Below are 26,402 nucleotides of genomic sequence, written 5' to 3'. Positions count from 1 at the left end.
CAGAGGTGAAGGAGACAGACAGACAGATACAGTCTTTGCACTACGGAAAGAAAACACAGAGGTTAAAAATGTGCTGTGAGATTGAGCTGTGGGGCAGAGTGAACAATCCTTGTGATAACAGTTTTTACTGATATCTAACGAGTGAGCTGGAGACGGGCCTGGTGACTCTTATATCCCCACCCCTAGGAAGAGGAAAGAGGATCAGGAGTTCAAGATAGTGAGCGAATTTGAGGGCAGCCTGAGCTACATGAGTGACAGAGAAGAGGAGGAGGAACCAAAATGACTTGAAGGCTGAACCTCAGACACACATCTGACATGTATGTCCTGTGGAAAACAATGAGCCCTTAACCACTATGCCATCTTTCCAGTTCCTTCCTGAAGGTTGGGGTGTCCCTCAGAGTACATACATAGTGTACAATCTCCAGCGCCACACCCCAAATTCTTACTGGGTCCTCAGGATTTATCAATGAAGAAAGTAGACAAATGCAGAGATCCCCATGGTTGGGGGAACGTCCTGTTTCAAAATGCCCCAGATGCCAGGGAAAGTGACCAGGCCTTTGTGATTTGGCTTCTTACATGGAAGCGGTCAGATTGCTGAGCCTTGAAAAGTCGCCATTGTTTTGCAGAGATTTGGGGCATTTATTTCGGCAGATGCAGCAGGAGGCAGCACCAGCCTTGTGGGCCCAGCATAGGGCGCTTCTGGCGTCAGTCTCAGCTTGCCCAGGCTGTTCCAGCTGCATGCACGCTGCCCCATCACAGGGCCTGGAGCCAGCGGCGGTTTTCCACACTGTCAAACACCGTGCATTCCACACTGCAAGGAACCAAAAGCTGTCCTTGTGCTCCCTCCAGGGCTCCGCTGTCAGCATCAGCACGAGGGACTAAGAGTCTAGCTTCCCAGAGGTTAAACAAATGTGCTCTTCTGTTTAGTTTTGGTGGTTTCTGTGGTTTTGGGTTCTCCTGGAATTTGTGTCAAAAGTGTTCCTCTTTCTTCCCAAAGTTTTTTGACTGGGCTTGTCTTGCAGGCAGGGTTTTCTGGCAGGAAGGTGGGGGGACTTTCTGCAGTGAAACATTTCACAGGACGTGCCCCCTAGTAAGCCTGGCGTGAGCGACAGCAGCGACACCAGGCTCTGTGCTGAAGGACAATCGTCTTTGCTCAGATCCATTATCTAATATGTATTACCTCATTTCTCCTAGCTTAACTCAAGGAGCTATTTATTCATTTGGTCTTTTTTCCCTTTTGTGACGGTGGGAACCAATTTCCAAGCCTCTGTACACCCTTGGCTTGCTCTTCATCACTAAGCCACAGCCCCTCCCCAGCGCCTGTCCAACAACTTATCCTTTTATTTGGCTGGGGCTGGAGAACTGGCTCACTGATAAGGAGCACTGGCTGCTTTTGCAGAGGACCCGGTTCAGGGCCCGCCCTCCACATGGTAGCTCACAACCCTTTGTAATTCCAGTTCCAGGGTATCCAATGTCTTCTTCTGGTCTCTTTGAGCACCAGGCACACATATGGTACACATACATACATGCAGGCAAAACACTCATACACAGAAAATAAATCTTTTAAATAATTATTTTTTTGAGACAGAGTCTCTCTTTGTAGCCCTGGCTAGCCTAGAACTCACTATGTACACAAGGTTAACCTCATAGAGATCCACCTACCTCTGCTTCCTGAGTGCTGGGATTAAAGGAGTGCTCCACTATGCAAGACTTAATTTTTTGTTGTTGTTTTGGACAGACTCATAAATCCATATAAAATGACTTTTAGTCATTTCTGCCCTGCCCTGTTCCTCCCCCTCACACCCTGTTGCCTGATGGAACTCTTCTCAACATGATGATCTTTTTGTGTGTGATCCACTGGGTTTAATATGGGTTACTTGCCCGAGTGTGAGCAATTTATCCTGACCACACCGCTGCAGAAATTAGACCCTTCTCCCCAAAGAATCAGCCACCAGTCTCGCTGTGGGGGGGGGGTCCCCTCCCCTCCCCCTTCTGTTATGCAATGTCATGGACAAGTCTTTGTTGCTGGCCGCCTTCTAGCTAAGCTAGGGTCACAGGCTGAGGAACAGGCAAAATCTCACACTATTACAACTGAAGATGTCAGGGAATAAAAACCTACTGATAAAATGTCCTACAGTGTCAGTTACTCAGGTGAGATGAGTCAATAAACTAGGTAAGTAAATAGGTAGGAAAGGTTCTAGGTGTGTGTGTTGTTTTTAATCCAACGCTGAGGGCAAAGCCTCCTCACGGAGTTGATATTGGCCCTGTGTCAGAAAGGATTCATGGTGACCTATAGGGGGTGGGGATAACTCAGTGGGTGGAGTGCTTGCCTTGCAGGCTGGAGGTACTGTGTTTGGACCCCACACCACCACCATTACCACATAAATGGGGCATGACGGGGCTTGACTCTAACTCCACACTCAGAAGATAGAAGGTCAGAAGAATCAAGTGTTCAAGATCATCTTCAGCAAAGGAGTCTGAGTGAGATGGGACTCACTCACCCGTGTGAGACCCTGTCTGAGAAAACAAAACGGGGCAAGTGAGGTGGTTCAGCAGGTGAAGACAGCCTCCAGCAGCCTGAGGACCTGAGTTATCCCTGTCACCTCACCTCCGGGCTATGACAGCTGTGCTCACACATGTACACACACGATAGTAAATCATTTTGAAAGACAAAACAACAAAAGTCAGTAAGTCAGTACCTTAGGGGAGGCGAAATGAATTGTTGGGGGAAGAGGCTTTCGGTCAAGCCTCATGATCTGAATTTGGTCCCTGAGATCCACACGGTAGAAGGAGAAAGCTGACCCATGTAAGTTGTCACCTGACCTCTACAGGTACACCGTGCTACACACGGGAACGCACACACATGCACAATAACTAACGAGGGGCTGGGCATAACTCAACAGTGGACCACATGGTTGGCTTATACGAGGCCCTGTATTTTTTAATTGATTTTACTGAACTATACATTTTTCTCTGTTCCCCTCCCTGCCTTTCCCCTCCCCTCCAACCCTCTCCCAAGGTCCCCATGCTCCCAATTTACTCAGGAGATCTTGTCTTTTTCTACTTCCCATGTAGATTAGATCTATGTGTGCCTCTCTTAGGGTCCTCATTGTTGTCTAGGTTCTCTGGGATTGTGATCTGTGGGCTGATTTTCTTTGCTTTATGTTTTAAAAACACTTATGAGTGAGTACATGTGATAACTGTCTTTCTGAATCTGGGTTACCTCACTCAAAATGATGTTTTCTAGCTCCATCCATTTGACAAGGCCCTGTATTTAGTCATTAGTGGAAAGAGAGTTGAGGGGAGGAAAAGGAGGAAAAAAGAGAAGGTGGGGGAAGGGAGATAGAGAACACAGAAATTTTAATCTCCATAATCCAGATAAGGGGAGAGGTCAGAAACCAACTCCGCAAGGCTGTTCTCTGTCTCTAAAGAGGCACCGTGCACACACCTATGCACGCACACACCATACTCCCTTCACAATGATAATATTTATTTTGAGACAGGGTCTCACTGTGTCACCCTAGTTGGCCTGGAACTCTCAGGCTGTCCTCTAATTCATAGAGATCCACCTGCCTCTGCCTCCAGAGTGCTGGGATTAAAGGTGTGCGCCACCACACTTGGCAATAATAAAATCTAAAAATTTAAAAACCAGTCAAGCGAACAAAGAAAAGGAAAGTCAAGTCTTGGTTTGAGCTGGATATAGTGAGGCAGGACTGTAATCCCAGCCCCAGCCCGTGAGAAGCTGAACTGGATATAGTGAGGCAGGACTGTAATCCCAGCCCGTGAGAAGCTGGGGGACTCCTGAGTTCAAGGTCAGCATGGGCTATAGAGCAAGACCCTGTATCAGAAAAGAAGAAAGAGCAGAGGAGGAGGGAGGAGGGCAGAGGGAGGATGGGGAGCAGGGGGAGGATGTAGGGGGAAAGGAGGGGGAGAGGCTGCAATTACAGCTGTATCAGCTCAGAGGTAGAGGACCTGCCTAGCGTGCACAAGACCCCTGGTTTGACCTCTAGCACCGTCAGTGAAGATGAGAAGCCCTTCCAGTACTGGGGCAGCAGCCTGCACACTTCTTTCCAAACAGTATCAATCAGAATTCCCTTCCTGACAGAGCGCAGGCACTTTTAACAATACTGTGCCCATGCTGACTACTTCGGCGAGGTTTCCTTCCACAGAAGTACAGCTATAGCACATCTGTACAACAATGGACATGTTTCAGTGATGTAGAAAAACCGATGATTTGGGACAAAGGGAATGACTTAGGGAGTCCCCCAGCTCTGGCATGCAGAAGGTTTGGAATCCCTGGGCACAGAGGAACTGGGCCAGAAACAAGCGAACCTCTGCAGCAGAGACGGCCCAGTGTGTGGAGAAGCTACAAGGAAGTTCTTTTCTGGGTGGTTCTGTTTTCTCACTCTTTGGAAGGAACGTTGTCATCTTGTGGTCTCACGGGGGTGGGGGGGGGAGGCCACTGAAGAGGGAAATGTAGGTTGGCAGCTGTGCAGATGGCTCTCGGGAAGTGAACCTTACAGTATGACTGTGCATTTTCCTGGGCTCTGGTCAGCTGGTGGGTGAAGTGTTAGCAGACAGGGTGAGACCGAGCCAGAGGAAACTGTATAAAGGGAGAGGAGCCAAGAGAACAGGGTAAGGCCTCAAGGTGCTCGTGGTATTCAACTTTGAAAGCTGTACTAGGTAGATTTCTATCACTGTGATGAAACACCATGACCAAGCAACTTGGGGAGGGAAGGGTTTATTTCAGCTTACACTTCCAGGTAACAGTTCAGCACTGGGAGGTCAGGGCAGGGACCTGGAGGCGGGAGCTCCAGCAGAGGCCATGGAGGGTGCTGCTTACTGATTTGCTCACATGGCTTGCTCAGTCTGCTTTCTTACAGAACCCAGGACTAACAGCCCAGATGGTACTACCCATCAGGAGCTGGGACCTCCCATATCAACCATCAATTAAAAATATGTCCTACAGCTGGATCTTTGTTTGTTTGTTTATTTTATTTTTCAAGACAGGTTTTCTCTGTGTAGCTTTGGAGCCTGTCCTGGAACTCGCTCTGTAGACCAGGTTGGCCTCGAATTTGCAGGGATCCACCTGCCTCTGCCTCCCAGGTGCTGGGATTAAAGGCGTGCGGCATCCTACAGCTGGATCTCATGGAAGCATTTTCTCAATTGAGCTTCCCTCCTTTCAGACCCTAGGTTGTATCAAGTTGACATAAAACTTGCCAGGACGGAAGCTAAGCTGAGAAACGAAGAAAATGAGATTTTGCTTTGTTTCTGGAGAGAGGGTGCACCACTAGTCCAGCCTGGCCTGGAACTCAGGGCAGTACCCCTGCTTAAGCCCCCACATTCTTAGATTACAGGCATGACCCATCATGCCTGGCCTGAAAATGGAAAACGGAGAAAATCAAACAATAATAAAAGTGGTGTGAGTTGGAGAGATGGATCAACAGTTAAGAGTACTGGCTGCTCTTCCAGAGGCCCGTGGTTTGATTCCCAGCATCCACATGGCAGCTCACAATCATCTGTAATTCCAGCTCTAGGTGATCTGATGCCCTCTTCTGCCTCCATGGGCACCAGGCAAGTGTTACACAAACATACATGTAGGCAAAGCACCCATACACATAAAATTAAAAAGAAAAATTAAGTGATGAACAAAGTCAGTGGGTGGGTGGTCCAAATGCAGTTGGGAATTTTTCAAGTGGAGCTGAAGGATGACGTGGAAAGACTTTAAGTGAGATGTTTGGAGTGGGTGGGTGGCTAGATCATTGACATACATAAATATCAAAGACATCAAAGGGCTGGAGAGATGGCTCAGTGGTTAGGAGCACTGGCTGCTATTCCAGAGGTTCTGAGTTCAATTCCCGACAACCACATGGTGGCCCACAACCATCTGTAATGATATCTGGTGCCTTCCTCTAGACTGCAGACATGCATACATGCAGAACACTGTGTACATTATAAATAAATAAATCTTAAAAAAAAAGATATCAAGGGACTGGAGAGACTTAGGTTCAATTTCCAGCACCCATATGGCAGCTCACAACTGTAACTCCAACTGTGTGATACCCTCACACAGGCATACATGCAGGCAAAACACCAAGACACACAAAATAAAAATAAATAAATTATTTTTTGAAAGATATCAAAAATAACCAGATGAGAGGTCCAGAATGTAGATCCCCGGTACAGCACCAGTACAGCATCATTTGTCTATCACAATCCTGGCTTCAACCCCCAGCATCACAAACAATAACAGCATAATAAACCATCGGAGAGAGAAGAGGCGGTGGCAGGGAGCCAGAGTGAGGGAGCAGAGCCTCTGCGAGAGGATTCAGCCTGTCGCTGTTGACAGAGGTACCAGAGCTGGGACTCTCTGTACTCAGGGAGCTGAGGCCAGGCAGGGAGGAGGAGAATCACGGGAACATGGGGCTTCTTGCCTCCCGGAGGGGGCAGAATCTGGGTGAGAGGAAGAGACGAGAAGTGGTTTTTACTCACTTCTCCTAATTACTTTCAAAGAGCTCAAATATTAGTGGGAGAGATTTAACCAGATGAGGATCTGAAAAACAGAAAGGAGCGAGGTTTGACAACCGATCCCAAGCGCTGCTTTGGATTAAGCCCATGGTGTGCGGCATCCAGGCCACAGGTGAGAAGCTGGGAAGATGCCCAAATGGGGGTGCGTGGGCTTCAGATGCAGAAACTCTTTCCTAAAGAAAGTTGCTGTAGGTCCTGGAGAGATGGCTCAGGGGTTAGGAGCACTGACTGCTCTTCCAGAGGACCCAGGTTCAATTCCCAGCACCCACATGGCAACTCATAACTGTCTGTACAGTTCACAACTGTCTGTTCTAGAGGATCTGACACCCTCACACAGGCATACATGCCGGCAAAACACCAATCAGTGCTCATAAAATAAAAGTAAATTATTAAAAAAAGAAAGAAAGGAGAAACGAAAAAAGAAAGAAAAGAAAGTTACCTTGGCTGAAGCATTTTTTAGGTTTTCCTCCTCCTTGGGGGGTCTCTGAGGTGACTCCCAGCCTTGGGTGCTCTTTGGAATCCTCTGGGGATATCACAGTACTGACACTTGAGTCTCTCCATCCAGAGGTTCTGATTTCAAGACCAAGGATGTCAGCTGAGCTTTGGGCTTTAAAAATGCTCGCCTCCAGCCCCAGGATCCTACCCTAGAGAGTCTTGTGTGGTGGGGTGAGGGGTGAATTATTTGGGCCTTGAAGGGTAGGAACAAAAATCTATACAGAAGCTTCCTGGAGAAAGCCTAGGGGTGGCCTAGAGCCCAGGGTGGCCTAGAGCCCAGGGGGGCTCAGAAACTCACGATGAACTTCAAGCCGTTTGATTCACGCCTGGCCCAGTCTAGAGAAGCAGGCCTGAGATTTCTGTGCTGCTGGCTAAACACATGGAGGGGAGAATCATGAAACTTGGGTGGAGCGGGGAACAGTGAGCGTCTATATTACACAGCACAGACAGATTGTAATTTGGTAAACAATTGAATTAGCAATAAGCAATCTTGAAGGACTTCTGACCCTTCAGCGGGGATTACTGTTGACCTAGTTAATGTTATCACTGGAGGTTCCCGTTCTTGCGGCCCAGGGGATAGGTTTTTCAGTTGGGGTGGTGCTGCTGCAGGCCTTTAATCCGTGTCTTGAAAAGCCAAAAGAACAACGAAAGCCTGGACCCTCTGCAGCAGGGGTGAGTGCCCTGCTGATGCCCACTCCTCTCCCCCACTTTTTATTTTGAGCCGGGTTTCGCTCAAGTTGTTTAAAGTTGATTTTTAAATGGCTCTGTCACCCAGATACGTGTGTGTCGATGTGTTTGCCAACGTCACATGTGTGGAGTTCAGATTTTGGAAGCAGGGTCTCTCTTGAGCCTGCCGTACAGCATATTCCTGACTGACTGGTTTGGAACCTTCCAGATGGTTGTTCTGTCTCCCACAATAACAGTCCTGGGATTACAGATATGCATCACTACATCCAGTTTTTAAGAATATATATATATATATTCCAAAGATCAAACTCAGGTAGTCAGACTTGCTTGGTGAGTGTTTTACACCCTTGTGCTCCCTCATCAGCCCCCAGACAGTCCTTGAACTTTGTCTGTCTGTCCTTGAACTCATAAGGATAAACCTGACTCTTCCTCCCAAGTGCTTGGGACTAAAGGCGTGCACCGCCATGCCAGGCAGGCATTCCACTCATGGTCTTCCTGCCTCAGCCTTCCCAGCAGGTAGAACTACAGGCCTCTACCACCAGACCTGGTTTCTGAAATCCCTTTATTTCTCTCTCCTCCTCTTTGGCTGGGGATGCAGCTGGGTGGTAGAGCACCTACCTAGCATTTGTGAAGTCTTGGGTTTACTGCTCAGCACAGAGACAGCTGGCCGGACAGATCGGTCTCTTCAAGCAATCTTCCCTTCTGAGCAGCAGCTCCCTAAATAACTTTTTAGCTTTTTGCTATGATTGCTGTTGTTCTTGCTTTCCTGAACTCGCTATGTAGATGAGACTGATCTGCAGCTCAGGTCCCTCTGCCTCTGCCTCCTGAGTGCTGGGACTAAAGGGGTGCACCCCACACGTAGCCCCCTGACTAACTCCTTGAAGACTTTTGAGTTGTGGAGACATGTAAGAAACAGGACTAGAGAGGATTAGCTGACAGTGTTGAGGGTGACAGAGTGTGGAGGAGGTAGGGAGCCCTTTCGGGGAAGCCACTGCAATAATCCAGGATGAGGTAGGTAATACCGGCAAGGGGTATTGGGGAAGGGTGGTACCAAAGCATGCTATGGCTGTGGAGTCGACGCAGCTCAACAGCACACCTTGATACAGCAGGCATGAGATGGATAAGGAGGATGGCTGGGGCATGCTGTCATCAAAGGGGCCAACAACGCACAGTGTGATAGCATTTCACCAAGTTGGTTTAGAGCAAAAAGAGTGAAGAGCCCAGGCATGGTCCCCGTGGCTGGCCATGTTCCTCTATACAGGCTTCCTGTGGCATGGTCCCGTGGCTGGCCGTGTTCCTTCACAGACAGGCTTCCTGTGGCATGGTCCCCGTGGCTGGCCGTGTTCCTCCATATAGGCTTCCTGTGGCATGGTCCCTGTCGCTGGCCGTGTTCCTTCACAGACAGGCTTCCTGTGGCATGGTCCCCGTGGCTGGCCGTGTTCCTCCACAGACAGGCTTCCGGTGGCATGGTCCCCGTGGCTGGCCGTGTTCCTCCACAGACAGGCTTCCGGTGGCATGGTCCCCGTGGCTGGCCGTGTTCCTCCACAGACAGGCTTCCGGTGGCATGGTCCCCGTGGCTGGCTGTGTTCCTTCACAGACAGGCTTCCTGTGGCAGGGTCCCCATGGCTGGTCGTGTTCCTCCACAGACAGGCTTCCAGTGGCTGGCCGTGTTCCTTCACAGACAGGCTTCCTGTGACATGGTCCCCATGGCTGGCTGTGTTCCTTCACAGACAGGCTTCCGGTGGCATGGTCCTGTGGCTGGCCGTGTTCCTTCACAGACAGGCTTTCTGTGGCAGGGTCCCCATGGCTGGTCGTGTTCCTCCACAGACAGGCTTCTGGTGGCATGGTCCCGTGGCTGGCCGTGTTCCTCCACAGACAGGCTTCCTGTGGCAGGGTCCCCATGGCTGGTCGTGTTTCTCCACAGACAGGCTTCCGGTGGCATGGTCTCGTGACTGGCCATTTTCCTCCATAAACAGGCTTCCAGAGGCACGGTCCCTGTCTGTGAAAGAACATAGCCAGCCTCTGGAGGAAGGTCTGCAGATGCGGTGTTCTGTTGGAAAGGTCAGTGGCTGGAATGTAACTGTGTGGTGAGGTGTTTGCTTAACAGATGAAGATCTGGGCTTAAGATCCATTGCCAGAAAGAACGAACAAGTCCTTCCCGAAAATTTTAATCCCAGCACTCGGGAGGTACAAGCAGGGGGATCTCTGTGAGTTTGAGGCCAGCCTGGTCTACAGGGTGAGTTCTAGGACAGCCAGGGCTACACAGAGAAACTCTGTCTCAAAAAAAAAAAGCAAAGCAAAGCAAACCAAACCAAAATAATCTAGATACCTGGGGAGAAAGAGGAAGGGGTTATTAGTGACACATTTGGGAAGGCGATAACATGCCACTGAGCCCAGAAGGTTAGGGAATTCCTAGTCAGGAGGTAGGTGTGCCTGATGCATGGTGACACACCTGTAATCCCAGCATTTGGGAAGTGGAAACAGTATTTCAGGAGACAAAGGTTATCTTCAGGTAAACAGTGAGTTTAAGTTTAACTTAACTATATGAGACACTGTCTCAAGATAAGTAAATGAACAAAGGGTGGGGTGGGCAGGCAGACGGCCAAGTCAGGAATGAAAGGGCTGGGGAAGCAGAGTATTTTGAAAACATCACTAATTTTGTGCAGTGTAATCACTGGCTATTTGAGATTCTACCAGAGTGAGGAACGGAAGTGCATTTCAAGGAGGCAGGAAAGAGCCGGTTTGAAGGAGAGACAGAACCACAGAGACGGTTTTTAACTCAAGAAGAAAGTCGAAGAGGGATGAGGCAGGAGACACCGCACATATGAAATCCTTCAAGAGCACTGGTGGCGGCTGCTCAGGTGCTATGATCTTGCTGCTCTTTCAGAGGACCTGGGTTCAGGTCCCAGCACCCACAGTAGGTGTGATTCATGACCACCTGCAACTCCAGCTACAGTGTATCAGAGGGTGTTTGTGGGCATTGGCACACATGCTTGTATCACACACAAGCACACGTGTAATACACACATATATAAAAATAAATCTTTAAGAAAAAGAACTATCACTAGGAAAGGCATTAGACCTGAAATGTCCCAAGAGGAACCAGTGATACCTATGCCTCCCTTCCCTCGGCTTCAGCGCACCCCCCCCTTCCCCAAGTGCAAGGTTTTCTGCCTGGATTCAGGGTCACAGTCTGGTCTGAGCATATCTCACCAGCCGTCCTGTGTGTCACCTCCATGCCTCATGAATGAGCAGCTGGGACACACCCTGTTTTACATATGTGCAGTGAAGCCAGACACGCACTCCGCTTGGTCCCCATCCCCTCTCACAGAGGCATCACTACAGGCTTAGGATTAGCTAAGGCAATGAGCCCAAGTGTAGACGCTCTGTTAGCCCTTTTCCCAGGATTCCCACAGGTCTCTGCTCCTTGTCTGAGCTTGCCTTCCTGCAGGACTCTGGTGCGAGTTGTCCAGCCCCAGGCCAGGAACACTGTGGGCAAGTGATGCTCTTTCCCCTGCTCCTGTTACCCCAGCCTTGACCAGCCTCACTGTGGTCTGCCATCTTCTTCCTTCTTGCCTTCTGGAAGTCTCCCTTCCCCCAAGCCCTAAACCCAATCTAGAAGGGAATGGGAACGCAGGGCTGGGAAGCCTGGGAGAAAGACACTCCAGGTCTTCCTCTGGCTCCTTCGCTCTTTCTTGAGATAGAGTTTAGTCCAGCCCAGAATGACCTCTAACGTGCTATATAGAATGTGACTTTGAACTCTTGACTCTTCCCCCCAGATGTTAGGTCTATAGACCTACAACAAGCCTGGCTAGGGGGACCCTCTTTTCTCTCCCTTCATGGAAAATTATCTCCTCCTGCTTTTCTCTTGTGCGGGTGGGTCAGCATCCCTTCCCGCCCCGCGGAGTGGAAAAATAAAAACCAAGATGAAAAGTGAAAAGGGAACAGAACGCCAAGGGCCAAGGTGTTCTCCGAACTGTGGTCTTTGGAACTGCGGGTGATAAATCCACTAAAATGTCTTTAATACCGTCTTTCGGAAGTTCACACACACGCACACACAGATCAAAACAAGTCTAGGGCTGCGGGGAGCCGGGGAGCACAGGCTCCCTCCCTTAACCCTTCTGCCCCGCTGCCCAGGGGTTGGCACAGATAGAAAGAGTATTTACACTGCAGGGACTTGGTGGTTCTTTTTCCAGGGTGAGGGGTACTAAACCGGAAACTTCCCACATCTCACTCCGAAAGCAACAAAACGGGAGTTCTGAAATTAGCAAGAAAATAGGCAGAGAGACCCGGATGGAGAAGGGAAAAATTCGCACTGGCAAAGATCCGAGCCAGAGTAGGGTTGTAGTTCTCCCAGGGCTGAGCCCTTTTCGGGGGGGGGGGGGGGGGGGTAAGGGGAAAGAGTGCGTCGGTCTGTGGGCTGGGCCTGAATTCACAAGCCCAAGCTACTGACTGAACTACCCAGCAAGGAAGAAGGCGGAGCCTGCCAACCTGGAGGCGGGGTTTGTGGGAGTTGGGGCGGGGCCTATAGAGGAGGCGGAGCTTCCAGGACCAGACCCCCCTTTTGAGGATCCGAGACTAGGGGAGCTCCGCCCCCGCATTGCACTTAATGGGGTGGGGAATTTGGGGGGCTCGGGGTTTGGCACGGATTCCAGTGTCGCTAGGGATGTGGGTTTTGGAGAGGTTCCTGAGGAACTGGATTCGGAGCGTAGTCGCTGGGCCGGAGGTTCCATGGGGGCGGAGTTTATGATGTCTGGAAGTCCAGCGGCGCCACAGGAGGATGTGCAGGGCGCGCGTTGGGTAGGCGGCAGGATTGCACGACGCGCCTGGGAGGTTGGGGGGCACGGAGTAGGGCCGACATGGGGGTGGTTTTAGGGATCCCAATAGTTTTCGTGGTGCTGGGCGGCGATGATGATGACGACAGTGAGGATAGTACAGAGCACCATGGCTGCGATGCCCACGGCCAGGGAGATGAATGAGAAGTTCCGGGCCTCGCGTGAAGCGATCTCGGCGGACACCATGTCTCCGCGGGCCAAGGCCGTGCGCACCTACCGGGGAGGGACGCGGGAAGGGGGGTCAGAGAGCCACTGCTCACCCGTCGCAGCCTCCCACTAGGATAATATGTCCAGAATGCCCTGGACTAAGGAAGCCCGGGTCAGCCCGAGCCTTTTATCGCCTCCCCCGCCACACACCTGCACGGCCTTGAAGATGGCGATGATGCCTGTAGGCCAGAAGCAGCAGATGGTGGTCAACACAGCGATGGGCATGTAGTCGTGTGGCGGGCGCCTGGGCTCCAACAGAGCCAGTCCTGGGCCCTGGGGCGGCGGGGGCAGAGTGGAGGTCACTCCCGGCCCCCCAGGGGTCCCGCCTGCGTAGGGCTGTGGGAAGGACAGTGGGGGAGAGGGACGTCACGCCTACACTCTTGCTGCTTGCCAGCGGTTGGCCAGCTGGCAGAGTGGTTTCTACAAACCCGACTCTAAGGTTTTTTTGGGGGGGGGATTAACACCCCATCCTCCCTGATAGTAAAATCGGCCTAGGCTTCCCCTCTTTGTGTTATTAAGCCCCATAGTCGTGCAAGTTCCCACAGTGTCTTACAAGGTCTGTCTGCGCTTCAGGTCTTGTTTGCATGCTCCTTGGCATCCCCAGGCTCAGACTTTGCCCTCTTCTACCCCTGGCTTCCCAGGTCCCATTTCTTTCTCTCCCTCCAAGCAGTTTGCGTCCTGAGTTTTGAACCACCTCCCAAACCTTGACCTCTGACCCCTAAAGATAGCTCCTCACCAGGTCCACCACCTTCCCACCCGCAATCCCTTCCCTCTCCACTCTTCTGTCTGGGGTTTGTTACCAGAACACCGCTCGCTCCGGTTCTATTTCGCTCTCTCCCAGCTTCCCGTGTGTCCCTGTTGCACCTGCCTCCCTCCTAGGTCCCTTCAGCCCCACACTCACCGTGCCCACCGGATACACCGGAACATAGGCAGTGCAGGGCTGCAGCTGCAGCGGGTAGCCGGGCGCCACGTAGCCCCCCAGCGGCAGTGTGCCCACCGCCCCCGTGTGCGTGGGCACCACAAAGCCTGGGGCTTGGGCCGTCGGGGCTGGTGCTGGTGGGGGCGGGGCGGCGGCCGCCGGCGGCGGTGGGGGAAGTGGGCCCTCGAAGCGAGTCTCCTGTAGATAAGGGTCGGGTGGCATGCGGGGTAAGGTAGCACAGCCGGGTGGAGGAGCCCCAGCGCCGGGACCGGGTGGGGCATGGTGGGGGGGCCGCGGTAGCGTGGCGGAGGACGAAGGACCACGCTGAGCGCTAGCGGAGGCAGAGGCCAGCCCACCTGCCCCTAAGCGCGGGAGGGTGGCAGTGCCAGACTGGTGGTAGTGGTGATGGTGGTGATGGTGCGAGGAGGGGGCCGTTTGTGGGGGCGGAATGGGGGGCTCGGCCGGAGGTTGGGGGGCATTGTAGGGCGGCGGAGAAGTGTGGGGAACTGAGTCTGGAAGGCCTGGCCACAGAAAGCAGCGGAGGAGAGGATAAGGGGAGAGAGAAGACAGCAGAGATCAAAAGGGTAAGAAACAAGGCAGTCAGAGACGGAGAAATAGCCAGGGAGAGACAGGTGGGATGGCGGCTCCCAGTCTGGGGTCAGGGAAGCGGGTGTATCTAGGCCACCTGCCCTCCAATCTAGTTTTGCCGTCACAACTGTCACAACTCTCCTCCAGCCTCCCCTCCCGTCACCCTCAGCTGTCCCCTCTCAACTGCGTGCTCTCGCTTTAACAGTTTTCATGTAGATGACATTTCCTCTGGGCCAGGGGTTACCTGGGAATCTCCTGACCTCCGTTAGGGTCCATAAAAACGTCTCCTGGGACTAGCCATGGTGGCTCATGCCTGTAATTCTAGTACTTGTGAGGCAGAGGCAGGAGGACGAGGAACTAGGGAGTTCAAGGCCAGCCTGGGCTAAGTAGGAAAATCTTATCTCAAAAAAAAAAAAAAGTCTGTTAAATTTTACTTCCCTGGCAACCCCCATCTGATCAAGTCACTGATATTTCTCCACTGGGTGTCTCCATGCCATCTGTCTCTCCCAGGGATGATGTCCCTGCAGTACCTGGCTGTGCCTTCCTCTCCTTCTCAACCTGCCCCCCCTCGTGTTGTTGACATGGCAAATGCAGACTGACCCAAAGAAAGGAAGAGAAGGATGCAGGAAGAGGAGGGCGTGGGGGTCTGAGTGCTGGGAAGTGGAATGGGACTGAGCCGCAAGGCACCCCAGAGAGGGTCAAAGAAGGGGGTTAGGGCAAGTGGGGGTGAGACAGGAGAGAATGGAGGAGCTGTGGGGGCTATTGGAATCTTTTTTTACCTGACTTTTCCGATGACATGTTTGCAGTAGCTGGAACAGGGTCTCTGAAGCTGGAGTCAGGGTCCCCTGGCCGGTGCAGAAGTCTGGGTCCGGGATGGCGCAGCCGGCAGCAGCGGCAGCGGCGGCGGCAGCGCAGAGATGGAGAGATGAAGACAGTGTCGGAGGGGGGGGGGGCGGGCAGACGGAGAGTGGCAGAAGGAGAGTGGCAAGGGGGGGGGAGCTTAAAGGGACCGAGGCCAGGGAGGGGGAGAGCTTCAGAAGTCGCCCCCCCAACACACACTCGTTCTCGCTCTGCACTTGGACCACCTCTTTCCTCCTCTCACCCTGGCATTCAAGCCCCCAGTTTAGGCTCCCTTGGAGTTGTCATGGAAACCGGGAGGCAAGACCAGGCGAGGCGGGTGGGACTAAGAGAATGAAGGAAGGGAGAGAGAACTCTCTCGAGTCTCTCTCTCAAAGACTCGCTGTAGTGATTACATTGTGGGAAGCCAGTTCAATGGATTCACCCACTCACCTCCAGACCCCGTTCACCCGAACCTGGCTCACCCAAGGGGTTCTTTCCTCAGTTCCCCTCAGAACTCCTGCAAGATAGCTCGAGGCTTCTCCAGTTAGAGACAGAATCAGGTGTGAGCGAAAATTGTTCAAAGCTGGGAACCAAGAAAGCCTAAAAGTCCCCCAGGTATACAGCCTGGGCCTGCCCTTGCCTCACGGAGGCAGGAAGCTCGGGCCTATATTTGAAGCTGGCTGAGAGAAAGCACCTGTGGGAGAACACCGGCACCTTCTTCCTCCAGGGTTAAGGAGCTGAAATGCTTTAGCAGAGGGAAGCAAAATGTAATTGCTTATTTGTGACAGGCAGGTTTGAAAAAGCCTGCTTGTGGAGGCTCTAGAGTTCTTGACCCGCCAGCATTCATATCTGTACCCTGCAGCACCCCCTGTCCTCCACTCCTCCCGCCCCAAGACGCTGATCCACCCCCGGAGTCAACCCGAGACGCAGGGGTGACTTACAGTCTTTTTATTTGCTTTTTGTGTCTTGGAAGGGCGTGGGTGGGGAGGTGGGGTGAGGATAGGCAGTCTACAGAGATTATACCAGTTGGGCCTTTTGCAGAAACCCAGCAGGAGAATCAGAAATGCCCTCCCATTTTAAAATTTCCCAGCCCTCACCTGAGGCAGTCGCCCTAGGACACGGCCCCTCCGGTGGTGTCCTGGAGGGCAGTCCCAGGCCCCGGCTTGAGCCAGTCCCAGGTCTGAGAAATTTTTGCATCACGGTCTCATACCGGTGATTCTGGTTTTTCAAGCGTGGATGTATCAGAGAGAACCCCGGATCTATTCCTCCCACACCAGCTTCACTACACGCGTCTGGTTTTATTGAGAGTCGAGTTTAGACTGAGCAAAAGATCCTGCATACGGGTTGAGCGGCTCAGGCATGTTCAGAAATCCTGGTGCCTTATTTAATTGCTAAGTAAATGCCCTGACGGGTAAAGGCCAGCCAGGAGCACTCGGGCGCGCGCAAGGGTCACGGCTAGGCTGAGTGGTGCCAGCACCCGCAGCGCAGAAGTCTGGCTGCAGTAGCAGGGTCTGTGTCGCTAGCTGCCGGCTGGGATCTGAGGAGCAGATTGTTGGGATCGCTCAGGGCTCAAAGACTGGTGGAAATCCGATGGTGAGTCCCTGCAGCCCCCGGGGCCCTACGCCCATGGAAGGTGGGTCGTGAAGGGTTGGTCGTGAACGCAGAGATAAAAGTAGGGCCAGAGAAACTGGGCCAGGCTGCACTTCACTCGAGGGGCCTGAAGGACTCTCGGCGTCTCTGGAGACAAGGTCACAACACGCACTTCAAAGTGAAGAGTTGTAAGGCGCTGATCGGGAGCGGGACGGCAGGCAGAAGCGGGAAGAGGGGCGCTCCGGCTTGGGTCGGCCTGGCACGCTGGCCTGCCACTCGCCTGGCGTCCAGCTAGACGCTGGGTTAGCCTTTAGTCCGTCCTACCCCCACCCCCCACCTTGGGAACAGAAATTCGGGCTCCGCTGCAAAGCCAGAGACCCTTGGGTTGGAAAGTGGGGCGCATCAAGAAGGGGAAGTCGAACCCCTGGGTGGCTGAATGCAGCCGACCCTAGGAAAGCCTTTTTTATATACCCAAGATTATCTTTGCTATTGCGTCTCCCCTTCCGGTTGAATGGATCGCTCCGCCGCCTGCTTCCTCCCCATCTCTCTGGGTGCAGTGGAATATTCCATTGCCCCTCCGGTCCGCTGTCCGCGTTGTAGGGGACGCTCTCTCTGTTGTCAGGGAAAGCCCCGGACGTGACGGCTTTGCGCGACCCCGAGCACCCCCCTTCCCATCCGTCATCCCCCTGCGCGCTCTCCTGGTCCCCCTTTCCCTCCTACCCGGTGGATTGCAGACTGGGTACAAGTAAACAGCTGGCGGAGCGAAGCCTCCAGACCCAGGCCAGGTGGGGGTTCCCACGCTCCGTGGGGCCTGGGCTGTTGCTCCGGGGCCCTTGCAGAACCCGGAGTTGTGCATGGCCGAGGTGATGCTTACGGAAGATCCTGGGCCTTGGGACCAAGTCCCATGAGCGCCAAGTTGGGGGCGGGACTTAGGGTGAGCATTAGTGCAGCGAGGTGGTAGGGGGTGTGTTTGTGCCGAGCCAACTGGAGTAAGTAAAAAGTAGGCTGTTGTGGCAAGGACCTGGTATAGGAGCGGAGGCCGGAGGGTTGCTCGCTGGGAGTCTATTGGAAGCCGAGAGGTGGGGGTCACTTCCCTTACAGCCCCTTGTTCCTTCTCAGGTAGGAGCATGCCGGGGCTATGGAGGCAGAGGCTTCCTTCGGCGTGGGCTTTGCTCCTCCTGCCATTCCTGCGGCTGCTGATGCCCGCAGCCCCCGCACCCCACCGCGGGTCCTACAAGCCAGTGATCGTGGTGCACGGGCTCTTTGACAGTTCATACAGCTTCCGCCACCTGCTGGACTACATCAATGAGGTCTGTCACGGGACGCCGGGTGGAGGGTGTTGGAGCAACTATAATGGCTGGGGAGGAAGCATGGACAACTGAAAGATAACCCCTCTAGGCCAGTTCCTCAAAGTATGGCTACCAGCGTGGGGGAGACTTGGGGGACGGGGATTCCTGGTTCCAGCAAGCACATTGAATGCACGTGGCCTTCATAGTCCAACCCCAGTGGCTGCATTGCCCCCTTCCCACAGACACACCCCGGGACTGTGGTGACAGTGCTTGATCTCTTCGATGGCAGAGAGAGCTTGCGGCCCTTGTGGGAGCAGGTGCAAGGGTTCCAAGAGGCTGTTGGCCCCATCATGGAAAAGGCCCCTGAAGGGGTGCATCTCATCTGCTACTCCCAGGGTAGGCAAACACACTCCTAACTCCCAAGCCCTGTAGGAACTTGACCCTAAAGGTGTTTTACAGCGGTTGCTTCTCTGCGCTGCATAGCTCTGGTCAGAGGCCTAGTACAAGAGCCCCCCTCCACCCCCGTTTTCTGGCTTCCCTCAGCACCCGTCTTCCTCCTATGGGTCCTGAATGGGAGGGAGGCTTCCCTCTGCCCTTATTTTTCCATGGCTTAGAGTTAAGGGTCAGAGGCCTAGACTCTTAGCTTGGCTCTGTCACGTGGCCCGGGACTTGTTGGCATAGGGTGTGTCTTCAGTCTTGGATCCCATTCTTTTAAGTTTTGAGAGACCGGAGGCAAGGGTCACTGCAGTGCCCGGTCCAATGTTGGCGCTCTGCCTCCAGGGGGCCTGGTGTGCCGGGCGTTGCTGTCTGTCATGGATGAGCACAACGTGGATTCTTTCATCTCGCTGTCCTCTCCACAGATGGGACAGTATGGAGGTGAGTGGGCACTGTGGGTTGCACAGAGGCGCCATGTCCGGGGCACAGAGGGTTGAGGCTACTTGGCGCTGCCTTTCTTTTTTCTCAGACACGGACTACTTGAAGTGGCTCTTCCCGACGTCCATGCGGTCTAACCTTTATCGGATCTGCTATAGTCCTTGGGGCCAGGAGTTTTCCATCTGCAACTACTGGCATGGTAAGCGCGGAAGGAGGGTGGGGGGACCGGGCTGCTGTGCTGGGGCCCACGTGGACACGGCACTGTGGACAGCCCGCGCCCACCTCTTCCGCAACCAAAGCAGTGGTTTCTGTTTATGCACACTTGCTAATCAAATAGGTGCTATTCAGAATGTCGTTGGCAAGCCACGCAGGTTCCTCAGAGTGTGTGGTCTGGTGCAAAATTTAAAAAAAAATTAATGGATCATCATTATTATTACTCTCTCTCTCCTCTCTCTCTCTCTCTCTCTCTCTCTCTCTCTCTGTGTGTGTGTGTGTGTGCACATGTGCTCATTCGTGAACCATAACATATACATGGAGGTCAGAGGACAACTTTCAGGAGTCCATTCTCTCTGTCTGCACCATTATTCAGCTGCTGCAATGTGGACATAGGCCACATGAGTGCGTGAGTGGCTTTAGTTACAGTAACAAGCAGCAGGCTGGGTTTGGTCCTTTAGGGGCCAACCTCTAGTGCAGGGTAGTGTGCCTGGATGCTGGGGCCAGATCAGGGGTTGAAGCCTGACTTTGTTGGGTAACCTTGGGTGTTTTACTTAGCTTCCTGAGATTCTGATTTCTGAGATTTCTACAAAGTAATGTAGCATGTACCTTGTGAGGTGATTGTAATCATCAAATTACTGGGAGTAAAACACTTTTAACAATCACTGGCTCACACAGGGTGCCAGATAAAAGTACCTTCCAGGCCAGGAGTGCTGGTATGCACATTTAATCCCAGTACTTAGGAGGGAGAGGCAAGAGGATTTCTTGAGTTTGAAACCAGCCTGAATTATATGGGAGTTCCAGGACAGCCAAGACTAAATAGACCCTGTCTCAACAAACAAACCAAACAACAGAAAACCTCAGAAAGTGCCTTTGATCGTGCTGACTGCTGTTTTTAGCCTCCTGTCGTGTGGCTGGATGTCTGGCTTCACTGTTAGACTTATGTATGTGCTTAGGGCTGGATGTCTGGCTTCACTTTAGATTTATGTATGTATTTTATGTGTATACTTTGCTTGTACATCTGCATACCAGAAAATGGCACCAGACAGCTGTGAGCTGCCCTGTGGGTGCTGGGGATTGAACTCAGGACCTTCGGAAGAGCAGTGAGTGCTCTTAACTACTGAGCCATTGCTCCAGTGCTGATCTTCACTGTTACTACAGTCTCCTGACTGGCCACCAAGTCTTCTCTCATTACACTTTCTCCAGTTCTGATCTTCACTGTTACTACAGTCTCCTGACTGGCCACCAAGTCTTCTCTCATTACACTTTCTTTCTTTTTTTTTTTTTTAAGTTTTTAAATTTTATGTATATAAGGGTTTTTTGCATATATGTGCACCACATACATGCCCATTGCCTGTGGAGGCCAGAAGATAGCATTGCGTCCCCTGGGACTGGAGTTCCAGACAGTTGTGAGCCACCATGTGGGTGCTGGGAATTGAACCAGAGTCTTGGAAGAGTAGCCAGTGCTCTCACCCGCTGAGCCATTCCCGCAGCCCCATTGACTCTGTGTAGCCAAGGACGGCTTTGAACTGATCCTCCTGATGGGACACCCTGAGTGCCAGTATTACAGGTGTGGGCCGCCCATGCCCACTTATGCAGTCTGTGGGGTCCAATCCCAGGACCTCAGGCTCCTGGCTGTCTCCCTAACTGCTGTTTGTACTCAGATCCTCACCACGACGACCTGTACCTCAATGCCAGTAGCTTCCTGGCCCTCATCAACGGGGAAAGAGACCATCCCAATGCCACTGGTAAGGCCCAGCTCCCACCTCTGTCCCTCTTCCGCTTCTACCCTGGCTTGAGTCTTGTGGCTGACCCCATCTCTCCCCTTCTCTACAGCGTGGCGGAAGAACTTTCTCCGCGTGGGCCGCCTGGTGCTGATTGGGGGTCCTGACGATGGAGTCATCACCCCTTGGCAGTCTAGGTAACAAAGGATTGTAGAGGCTGAAGACCTGGCCTGGTAGTGCCCCTGGCATACAGTAGATGTTCATGAGAGACAGGGGCCCGGTGTGTAGCCCAGGCTTGACCTCTTGCCTTTGCTTCATGAGTGACAGGCATTATTACCACATCCGCATCTCCCTCTTCCATTCTGGGAGTGCTGGGGACCAGATCCAGGGACTTACACACGCTAGGCAAGTGTTCTGCATACTTGACCCTTGTAGAACATGTTTGAGCCTAAGGCAAGAAGATCACTTGAGCCCGAGAGTTCAGGATGAGCTTGGGCAAGATAATGAGATTATTTCACCAGACGCAAACAAACCCGAGAGAGTTAACCCTGGGACTCAGGAGGCAGAAGCAGGTGGGTCTCTGTTTCAGGCCATCCAGGGCTGTTTGTTTGAGACCCTGTGTCAAAAAACACCACCACCGCCACTGACAAGCAGAAAGCTTGTATAAAAAGTCTGTTGATTCTGGCAGCTGGAGATGTGCCTCAGCTGGCACGGTGCTTGCCTAGTGTGCCCGGGGTCCATCCCATCACTCGGGGTAGAGGAGGAGGATGAGAAGTTCAGGGTACTACATCGTGAATTTGAGGACAGCCTGGGCTACTGAGACCCTATTTCAAAAACCACACACGAGCATTCATACACATATAATTCTGAAGTAATCACAGATTCTTATGAGGTTGCAGAGATGGTTTATCAAGGTCCTGTGTGTGTGCACGCATGCGATTCCAGAGTTTACCTGGGGCACTTGAGTGCTGGGATTAAAGGCGTGTACCACCTCACCTGGCTCCTTGGGTTCCTCCTCAGCACCAGGAGGAAAGAAAGACAGCAGACAGGTGGATAGGTAGGCAGAAGTTATTTATTGTTTCACAGATAGGTGGATAGTTTGGTTTGAGATAGTGTCACGTGTTCCAGGCTGGGCTCAGATTTGCTGCATAGCCAAAGGCACAGACATTAGTTACCGCGAGAAGTTGGTGCAGTGCTGGGGATCGAATGCAGGACTTCATGCATGCTAGGCAGTCACTCTACCAACTCAATTGCGTACCCAATCTTAGAAATTAGTATTTTTTTTTAGAGATTTTATTTAGTTTTATGTGCGTTGGTGTTTTGTCTGCATTTATGTCTGTGTGAGGGTGTTGGATCCCCTGGAACTGTAGTTACAGTTGTGAGCTGCCACACGGGTGCTGGGAATTGAACCCGGGTCCTCTGGAAGAGCAGCCAGTGCTCTTAACACCCCCGCCCCTGCCCCAGCCATCTCTCTAGCCCTAGAAATTACAGTTCTTAAGTGTCTAGTTTGTGGCGTTGGGATACAGTAACACTCACGCAGCCATCACCTTCATCCCTCTTGAGAACTTTGCCCACTAAACTGAAGTTCCATAACCTGCTAGACACTCCAGTCCCCCAATCCCTGGCAGCCAGTGTGCTTGCTTTTTAAAAAATGCAGAGGCTGGAGAGATGGCTCAGTGGTTAAGAGCGCTGTCTGCTCTCGAGGACCCGGGTTTGGTCCCCACTCTCCACATGGCAGCCCACCCCTGTTCGTAACTCTCATCCTAGGGATCTGCCATTGCCTTCCGGCCTCCTCAAGGCACCGGATGCTTGTGGTGCTCATACGGATATGAAGGCAAAACACCCAGACACATAATATAAAGATAAATCAGGTGGTACACTGTCTAATGCCAACAGGAGGGAGGCAGAAGCAGGTGGAGCTCAGAGTTCAAGGTCAACTTGGTCTACATAATGAGTTCTAGGACAGCCAAGCCAAGGTTGTGTAGACCCTGTCAAAAATAATAATTCTAAGTGAGACAGTAGGATGTTGGGAGGGTTAAGGAAGAGGTGGCACCATCCAAAATAAAAACAGTACAAGACTAGGAGTGTCTTTTATGTACATAATGTCATTTCATATTAATAACCCATAATTGTAATAGCTCATGGTTATATCTCATATGGCATGTCCCAAAGCACTGTTTTAGCCCCCCAGCTTTTTTAAAGGATTTATTATTTTCAGTTTAGTCACATACTTAGTGAGCGTGCACACGTACCACTGCACATACTTGGGGATCTGAGGACAGCCTGCAGGGCTTGGACGTCTCCCATTGTATGGGACTGGGGATCGATCTCAGCTAGTCAGACTTGGCACTAGGCACCTCTGCCTTCCAAGCCATCACATCCCTATTTGAAGTCATGTGTGAGGGTGTAGGTATGTGAGTTCAGGTACCTGTGGAGGCCAGAAGAGGGGTTACAGGCAGCTGTGACCACTGCTCCCATCCCCCACCACCAATGTGGGTGTGGGAACTGAACTTGTGTCCTGAGAGAGCATGCCATGCTCTTAACTGACAAACCTCTCTTTAGCTCCTCCCCTTCTGCTAGCTCACTCTATCCTTGCAACAACCTACTTGGGGTGATCTGTATTAGGACACGTGGGGGCAGGAACTCAGGGCTTGCCTACACTTGCAGCATTAGTGATCAGTGAGAATGGGCTGTCCGCTAGGTTTTCCTTCCCTTCTGTGAGGGGGCATTTCCACAAAATATAATGAGATCTGATAGACACAAGTCTGGGGTTCCGACTTCTTTCCTCCCTCCAGCCCAGCTCTCCTGTACCCACCCAGTTGTATCTTCCTTGTCCGCTTTGCCTAGGACATCCCTCCCTGCCCAGGCCTCATAACTAGCCTTCTTTCTTATTCCCACAGACTGTTGGGCTGTTTTGGTTTTTGAAACAAGGTTATAGTTCTGGATCTCGCTTTGTAGACCAGGCTGGCCTTGAACTCTCAGAGATCCACCTGTTCTGCCTTCTGAGTGCTGGGACTATAGGCATTTGCCACCACACAACTCCTGGACTTTATTTTTATTTTATGTGCATAGTGTTTTGCTTGCATGTGTATATGTGTGAAGGTGTTGGAGCTCCTGGAACTGGAGTTACAGGCAGTTGTGAGCTGCCGTGTGAGTGCCGTGTGAGGGAATTGAACCTGGGTCGTCTGGAGGAGCAGCCAGTGCTCTTAACCACTGGGTCACCTCTCCAGCCCCGACTCCTGAACCTTTTAACAGCTGGCACTTGTCCAGGTATTGACAGGAGGTCTACATGTTTTTTTTTTTCTTTCTGTTTTGAGAGGGTCTTACTGTGTCACCCCAGCTGTCCTGGAACTCACAGAGCTCCTCCAGCCGCTGCCTCCTGAGTGCTGGAATTAATGCGTACACCACTGCATCTGGCGATATTAATTAAAAAAAAAAGTTGGCTGAGTCTGTAAAGATGTCTGGCCACTTGATCTCTGGATCAAAACAGTGGGAGTTAAAAAGTGGGTAGACTGAACCTACAGAGCTGGCCTCTGACCGCCACATCATCTCATGGCATGCACACACGGTCAGTTAGATTTTAGCTGGGCATGGCTGGCTGCGCACCTGGAGCCAGAAGCCAAAGCTACATAATGAGAAGCTGCCTCAAAACAAACAAATCAAGTAAAGATTAAAGAATTCAGCTAAACACCCTACCACGTGCCTATCCTCCCTGCACTCAGGAGGAGGAAGAGGCCGGAGGATCAGGGTCAGTGTAGGGTTCACAGTGAGACCCTGCACAAACAACCGGCTGGTTTCTTTGCAGCAGCGAGTGTTGAATCTAGTATCAGTGCTAGGCGTGTTGTTCTGTGTGCTAGGCATGTTGTTCCGTGTTTCAGTTGTTTGGTTTTTGAGACAGGGTCTCGCTGCATAGCCCTGGCTGTCCTGGAACTCATTCTGTAGACCAGGTGAGCCTTGAGCTCACTGAGAGCCTCCTGCCTCTCGAGTGCTTTGACTGCAGACATGCTCGAATCACACGTGGGTGTGTCTACATGCGGGTGTGCACGCATGAGTGCACGTGCCCTCGGAGGACCAAAATGCTGAGCCATCTCTCCAGCCCCCAAACTTAATTTTTTTTTTAACACTGAAAGAAGAAGTATGTATATGAATGGTCTGCCTGATGTCCAGGGTGGCCATAAGATGGCACTGATTGCCTGAAACTGCAGTTACAAATGGTTGTGAAACTCTGTATGGATGCTGGGAATTGAACCTGAGTCCTCTGTAAAAGCAGCCAGTGTTCTTAACGACTGAGCTAGCTCTCCAGCACTTAAATTCTTTAAGTCAGGAATTGTTCGTGGTTTTTTGTTGAGACAGTTCTTACTGTCAAAGACAGCCCCCTTTGGCCTTGAACACTCCATACTCCCACCTCTCAGTGTGTCCCTGTGCCCAGCTTCTGTCAAAGATTCCGAGTGTCCTCTAGGGGGCCTTAAGTCTCTATGGGACACTAGCACACATTGGTTTTCCTAACTCTCCTGATATTCTCCCTGCAAATCTTTCTGTAGCTTCTTTGGTTTCTATGACGCCAACGAAACGGTCTTGGAGATGGAGGAGCAGCCGGTAAGCCCCTTGGAACAACTTCCTTTCTCCCTCTATTGGGTTTCTGCCTCTGACCCCTGAGTTGAAGGGTCTGCCTCATGGGGCCTGGGCAGCGGGGATGGTGGGGGTCGGGGGTGATTTGGGCAGCAGCAGTACCTCACTTTATCTTTTTCCTGTGTCTCCACGCCCCTCCACCCACCTTGAAGGTTTATTTGCGAGACTCCTTTGGGTTGAAGACTCTCTTGGCCCGGGGGGCCATAGTGAGGTGTCCGATGGCTGGCATCTCTCATACCACCTGGCACTCCAACCGCACGCTCTATGATACTTGCATCGAACCATGGCTCTCCTGAAGATGCCCTCAGGAATCCCCCAGCCCAGAGACCAAGTGGTGGCCTTGGGAAACAGATGCCAGGCACTGGCATGCCTGTGACCACCTCATGGCTCCCACACTGCCCCGCCCCACCAGGGCTCCCTGAATCCTCCCCTCCGCTCCTCTGTGAATGACAAGTCCTGGTCCCCTACCTCATGTCCTCGTCTGGGGATGTCTCCATACTCTCCCTTTCTCCCACGGCTGAGGTTGGGAAGCGAGCACCAGGTTTCTAACTGGCTTCACCGCGGCTGCTGCTCCTCCGGGTCTGGCTGTACCGGAGGAGAACCCAGCCCCTGCCCACCACAGGGGCCCTTCCAGGCCACTCAGGACATTTTTAGCTTCTGTTTAGTGTCCCCCTTTTCTCAACTTCCCTGTCGCCAGCCTCCCCACCAAGAGGGACGCCTGTGAGGGGTTCTGAGGTTCCCCTATGGGGACAGTTCACTTTTGAAGTGTCAGTGTTGGGGAATATCTGTGGCCTGCAAGGCCCATCTCAGGTTTGGGGATCCCCCAGTCCCTATGATCAGTGTTGGGGTATCCCCTGGGAGCCTAGGTTCTTTGAGGCCCCAGCCCCTCTTTTAACGACCCTTGAGTGGGTGTTCCCTGTATTTATAAAAATAAAGTTCCCTTTCCTCAGTGTGGCTTGGCTTATTCCCAGGTGCAGGGGACCTG

The 26,402-nt window shown here is 52.2% G+C and overlaps 2 protein-coding genes across 7 annotated transcripts; one reads left to right on the top strand and one right to left on the bottom strand.

Moving 5' to 3' along the window:
• The first annotated feature begins 6,495 nt into the window (after positions 1-6,495).
• Positions 6,496-26,366, top strand: Ppt2 (palmitoyl-protein thioesterase 2). 4 transcript variants are annotated; one of them, XM_048437944.3, is made up of 9 exons: positions 6,496-6,640; positions 17,809-17,999; positions 18,221-18,374; positions 18,759-18,854; positions 18,943-19,050; positions 20,729-20,812; positions 20,901-20,985; positions 25,330-25,384; positions 25,570-26,366. In XM_048437944.3, exons 1-9 carry the CDS (start codon positions 6,616-6,618, stop codon positions 25,711-25,713), a joined length of 942 nt encoding a protein of 313 aa, XP_048293901.2. In that variant the 5' UTR covers positions 6,496-6,615; the 3' UTR covers positions 25,714-26,366. The 4 variants fall into 4 exon arrangements, with proteins under 4 accessions (XP_048293901.2, XP_048293905.1, XP_048293902.1 ...); XM_048437948.3 differs by lacking the exon at positions 6,496-6,640 and adding an exon at positions 16,554-16,692; XM_048437945.3 differs by lacking the exon at positions 6,496-6,640 and adding an exon at positions 17,343-17,474.
• On the bottom strand, positions 11,709-16,329 carry Prrt1 (proline rich transmembrane protein 1). 3 transcript variants are annotated; one of them, XM_087898500.1, is made up of 5 exons: positions 16,197-16,329; positions 15,039-15,121; positions 13,654-13,869; positions 12,903-13,088; positions 12,430-12,758 (listed from the first exon to the last, which is right to left on the bottom strand). In XM_087898500.1, exons 1-5 carry the CDS (start codon positions 16,294-16,296, stop codon positions 12,582-12,584), a joined length of 762 nt encoding a protein of 253 aa, XP_087754626.1. In that variant the 5' UTR covers positions 16,297-16,329; the 3' UTR covers positions 12,430-12,581. The 3 variants fall into 3 exon arrangements, with proteins under 3 accessions (XP_087754625.1, XP_087754626.1, XP_087754624.1); XM_087898499.1 differs by lacking the exon at positions 16,197-16,329 and having other exon boundaries at positions 11,709-12,758; positions 15,039-15,072; XM_087898498.1 differs by lacking the exon at positions 16,197-16,329 and having other exon boundaries at positions 13,654-14,192; positions 15,039-15,207.
• Positions 26,367-26,402: the final 36 nt, after the last annotated feature.

Source organism: Myodes glareolus, chromosome 18, assembly GCF_982192425.1.
Source record: "Myodes glareolus chromosome 18, mMyoGla1.1, whole genome shotgun sequence".
Classification (NCBI taxonomy): domain Eukaryota; kingdom Metazoa; phylum Chordata; class Mammalia; order Rodentia; family Cricetidae; genus Myodes; species Myodes glareolus.
The sequence above is the reverse complement of the archived record's forward strand: the minus strand, read 5'-3'. Positions and strand labels throughout refer to the sequence as shown.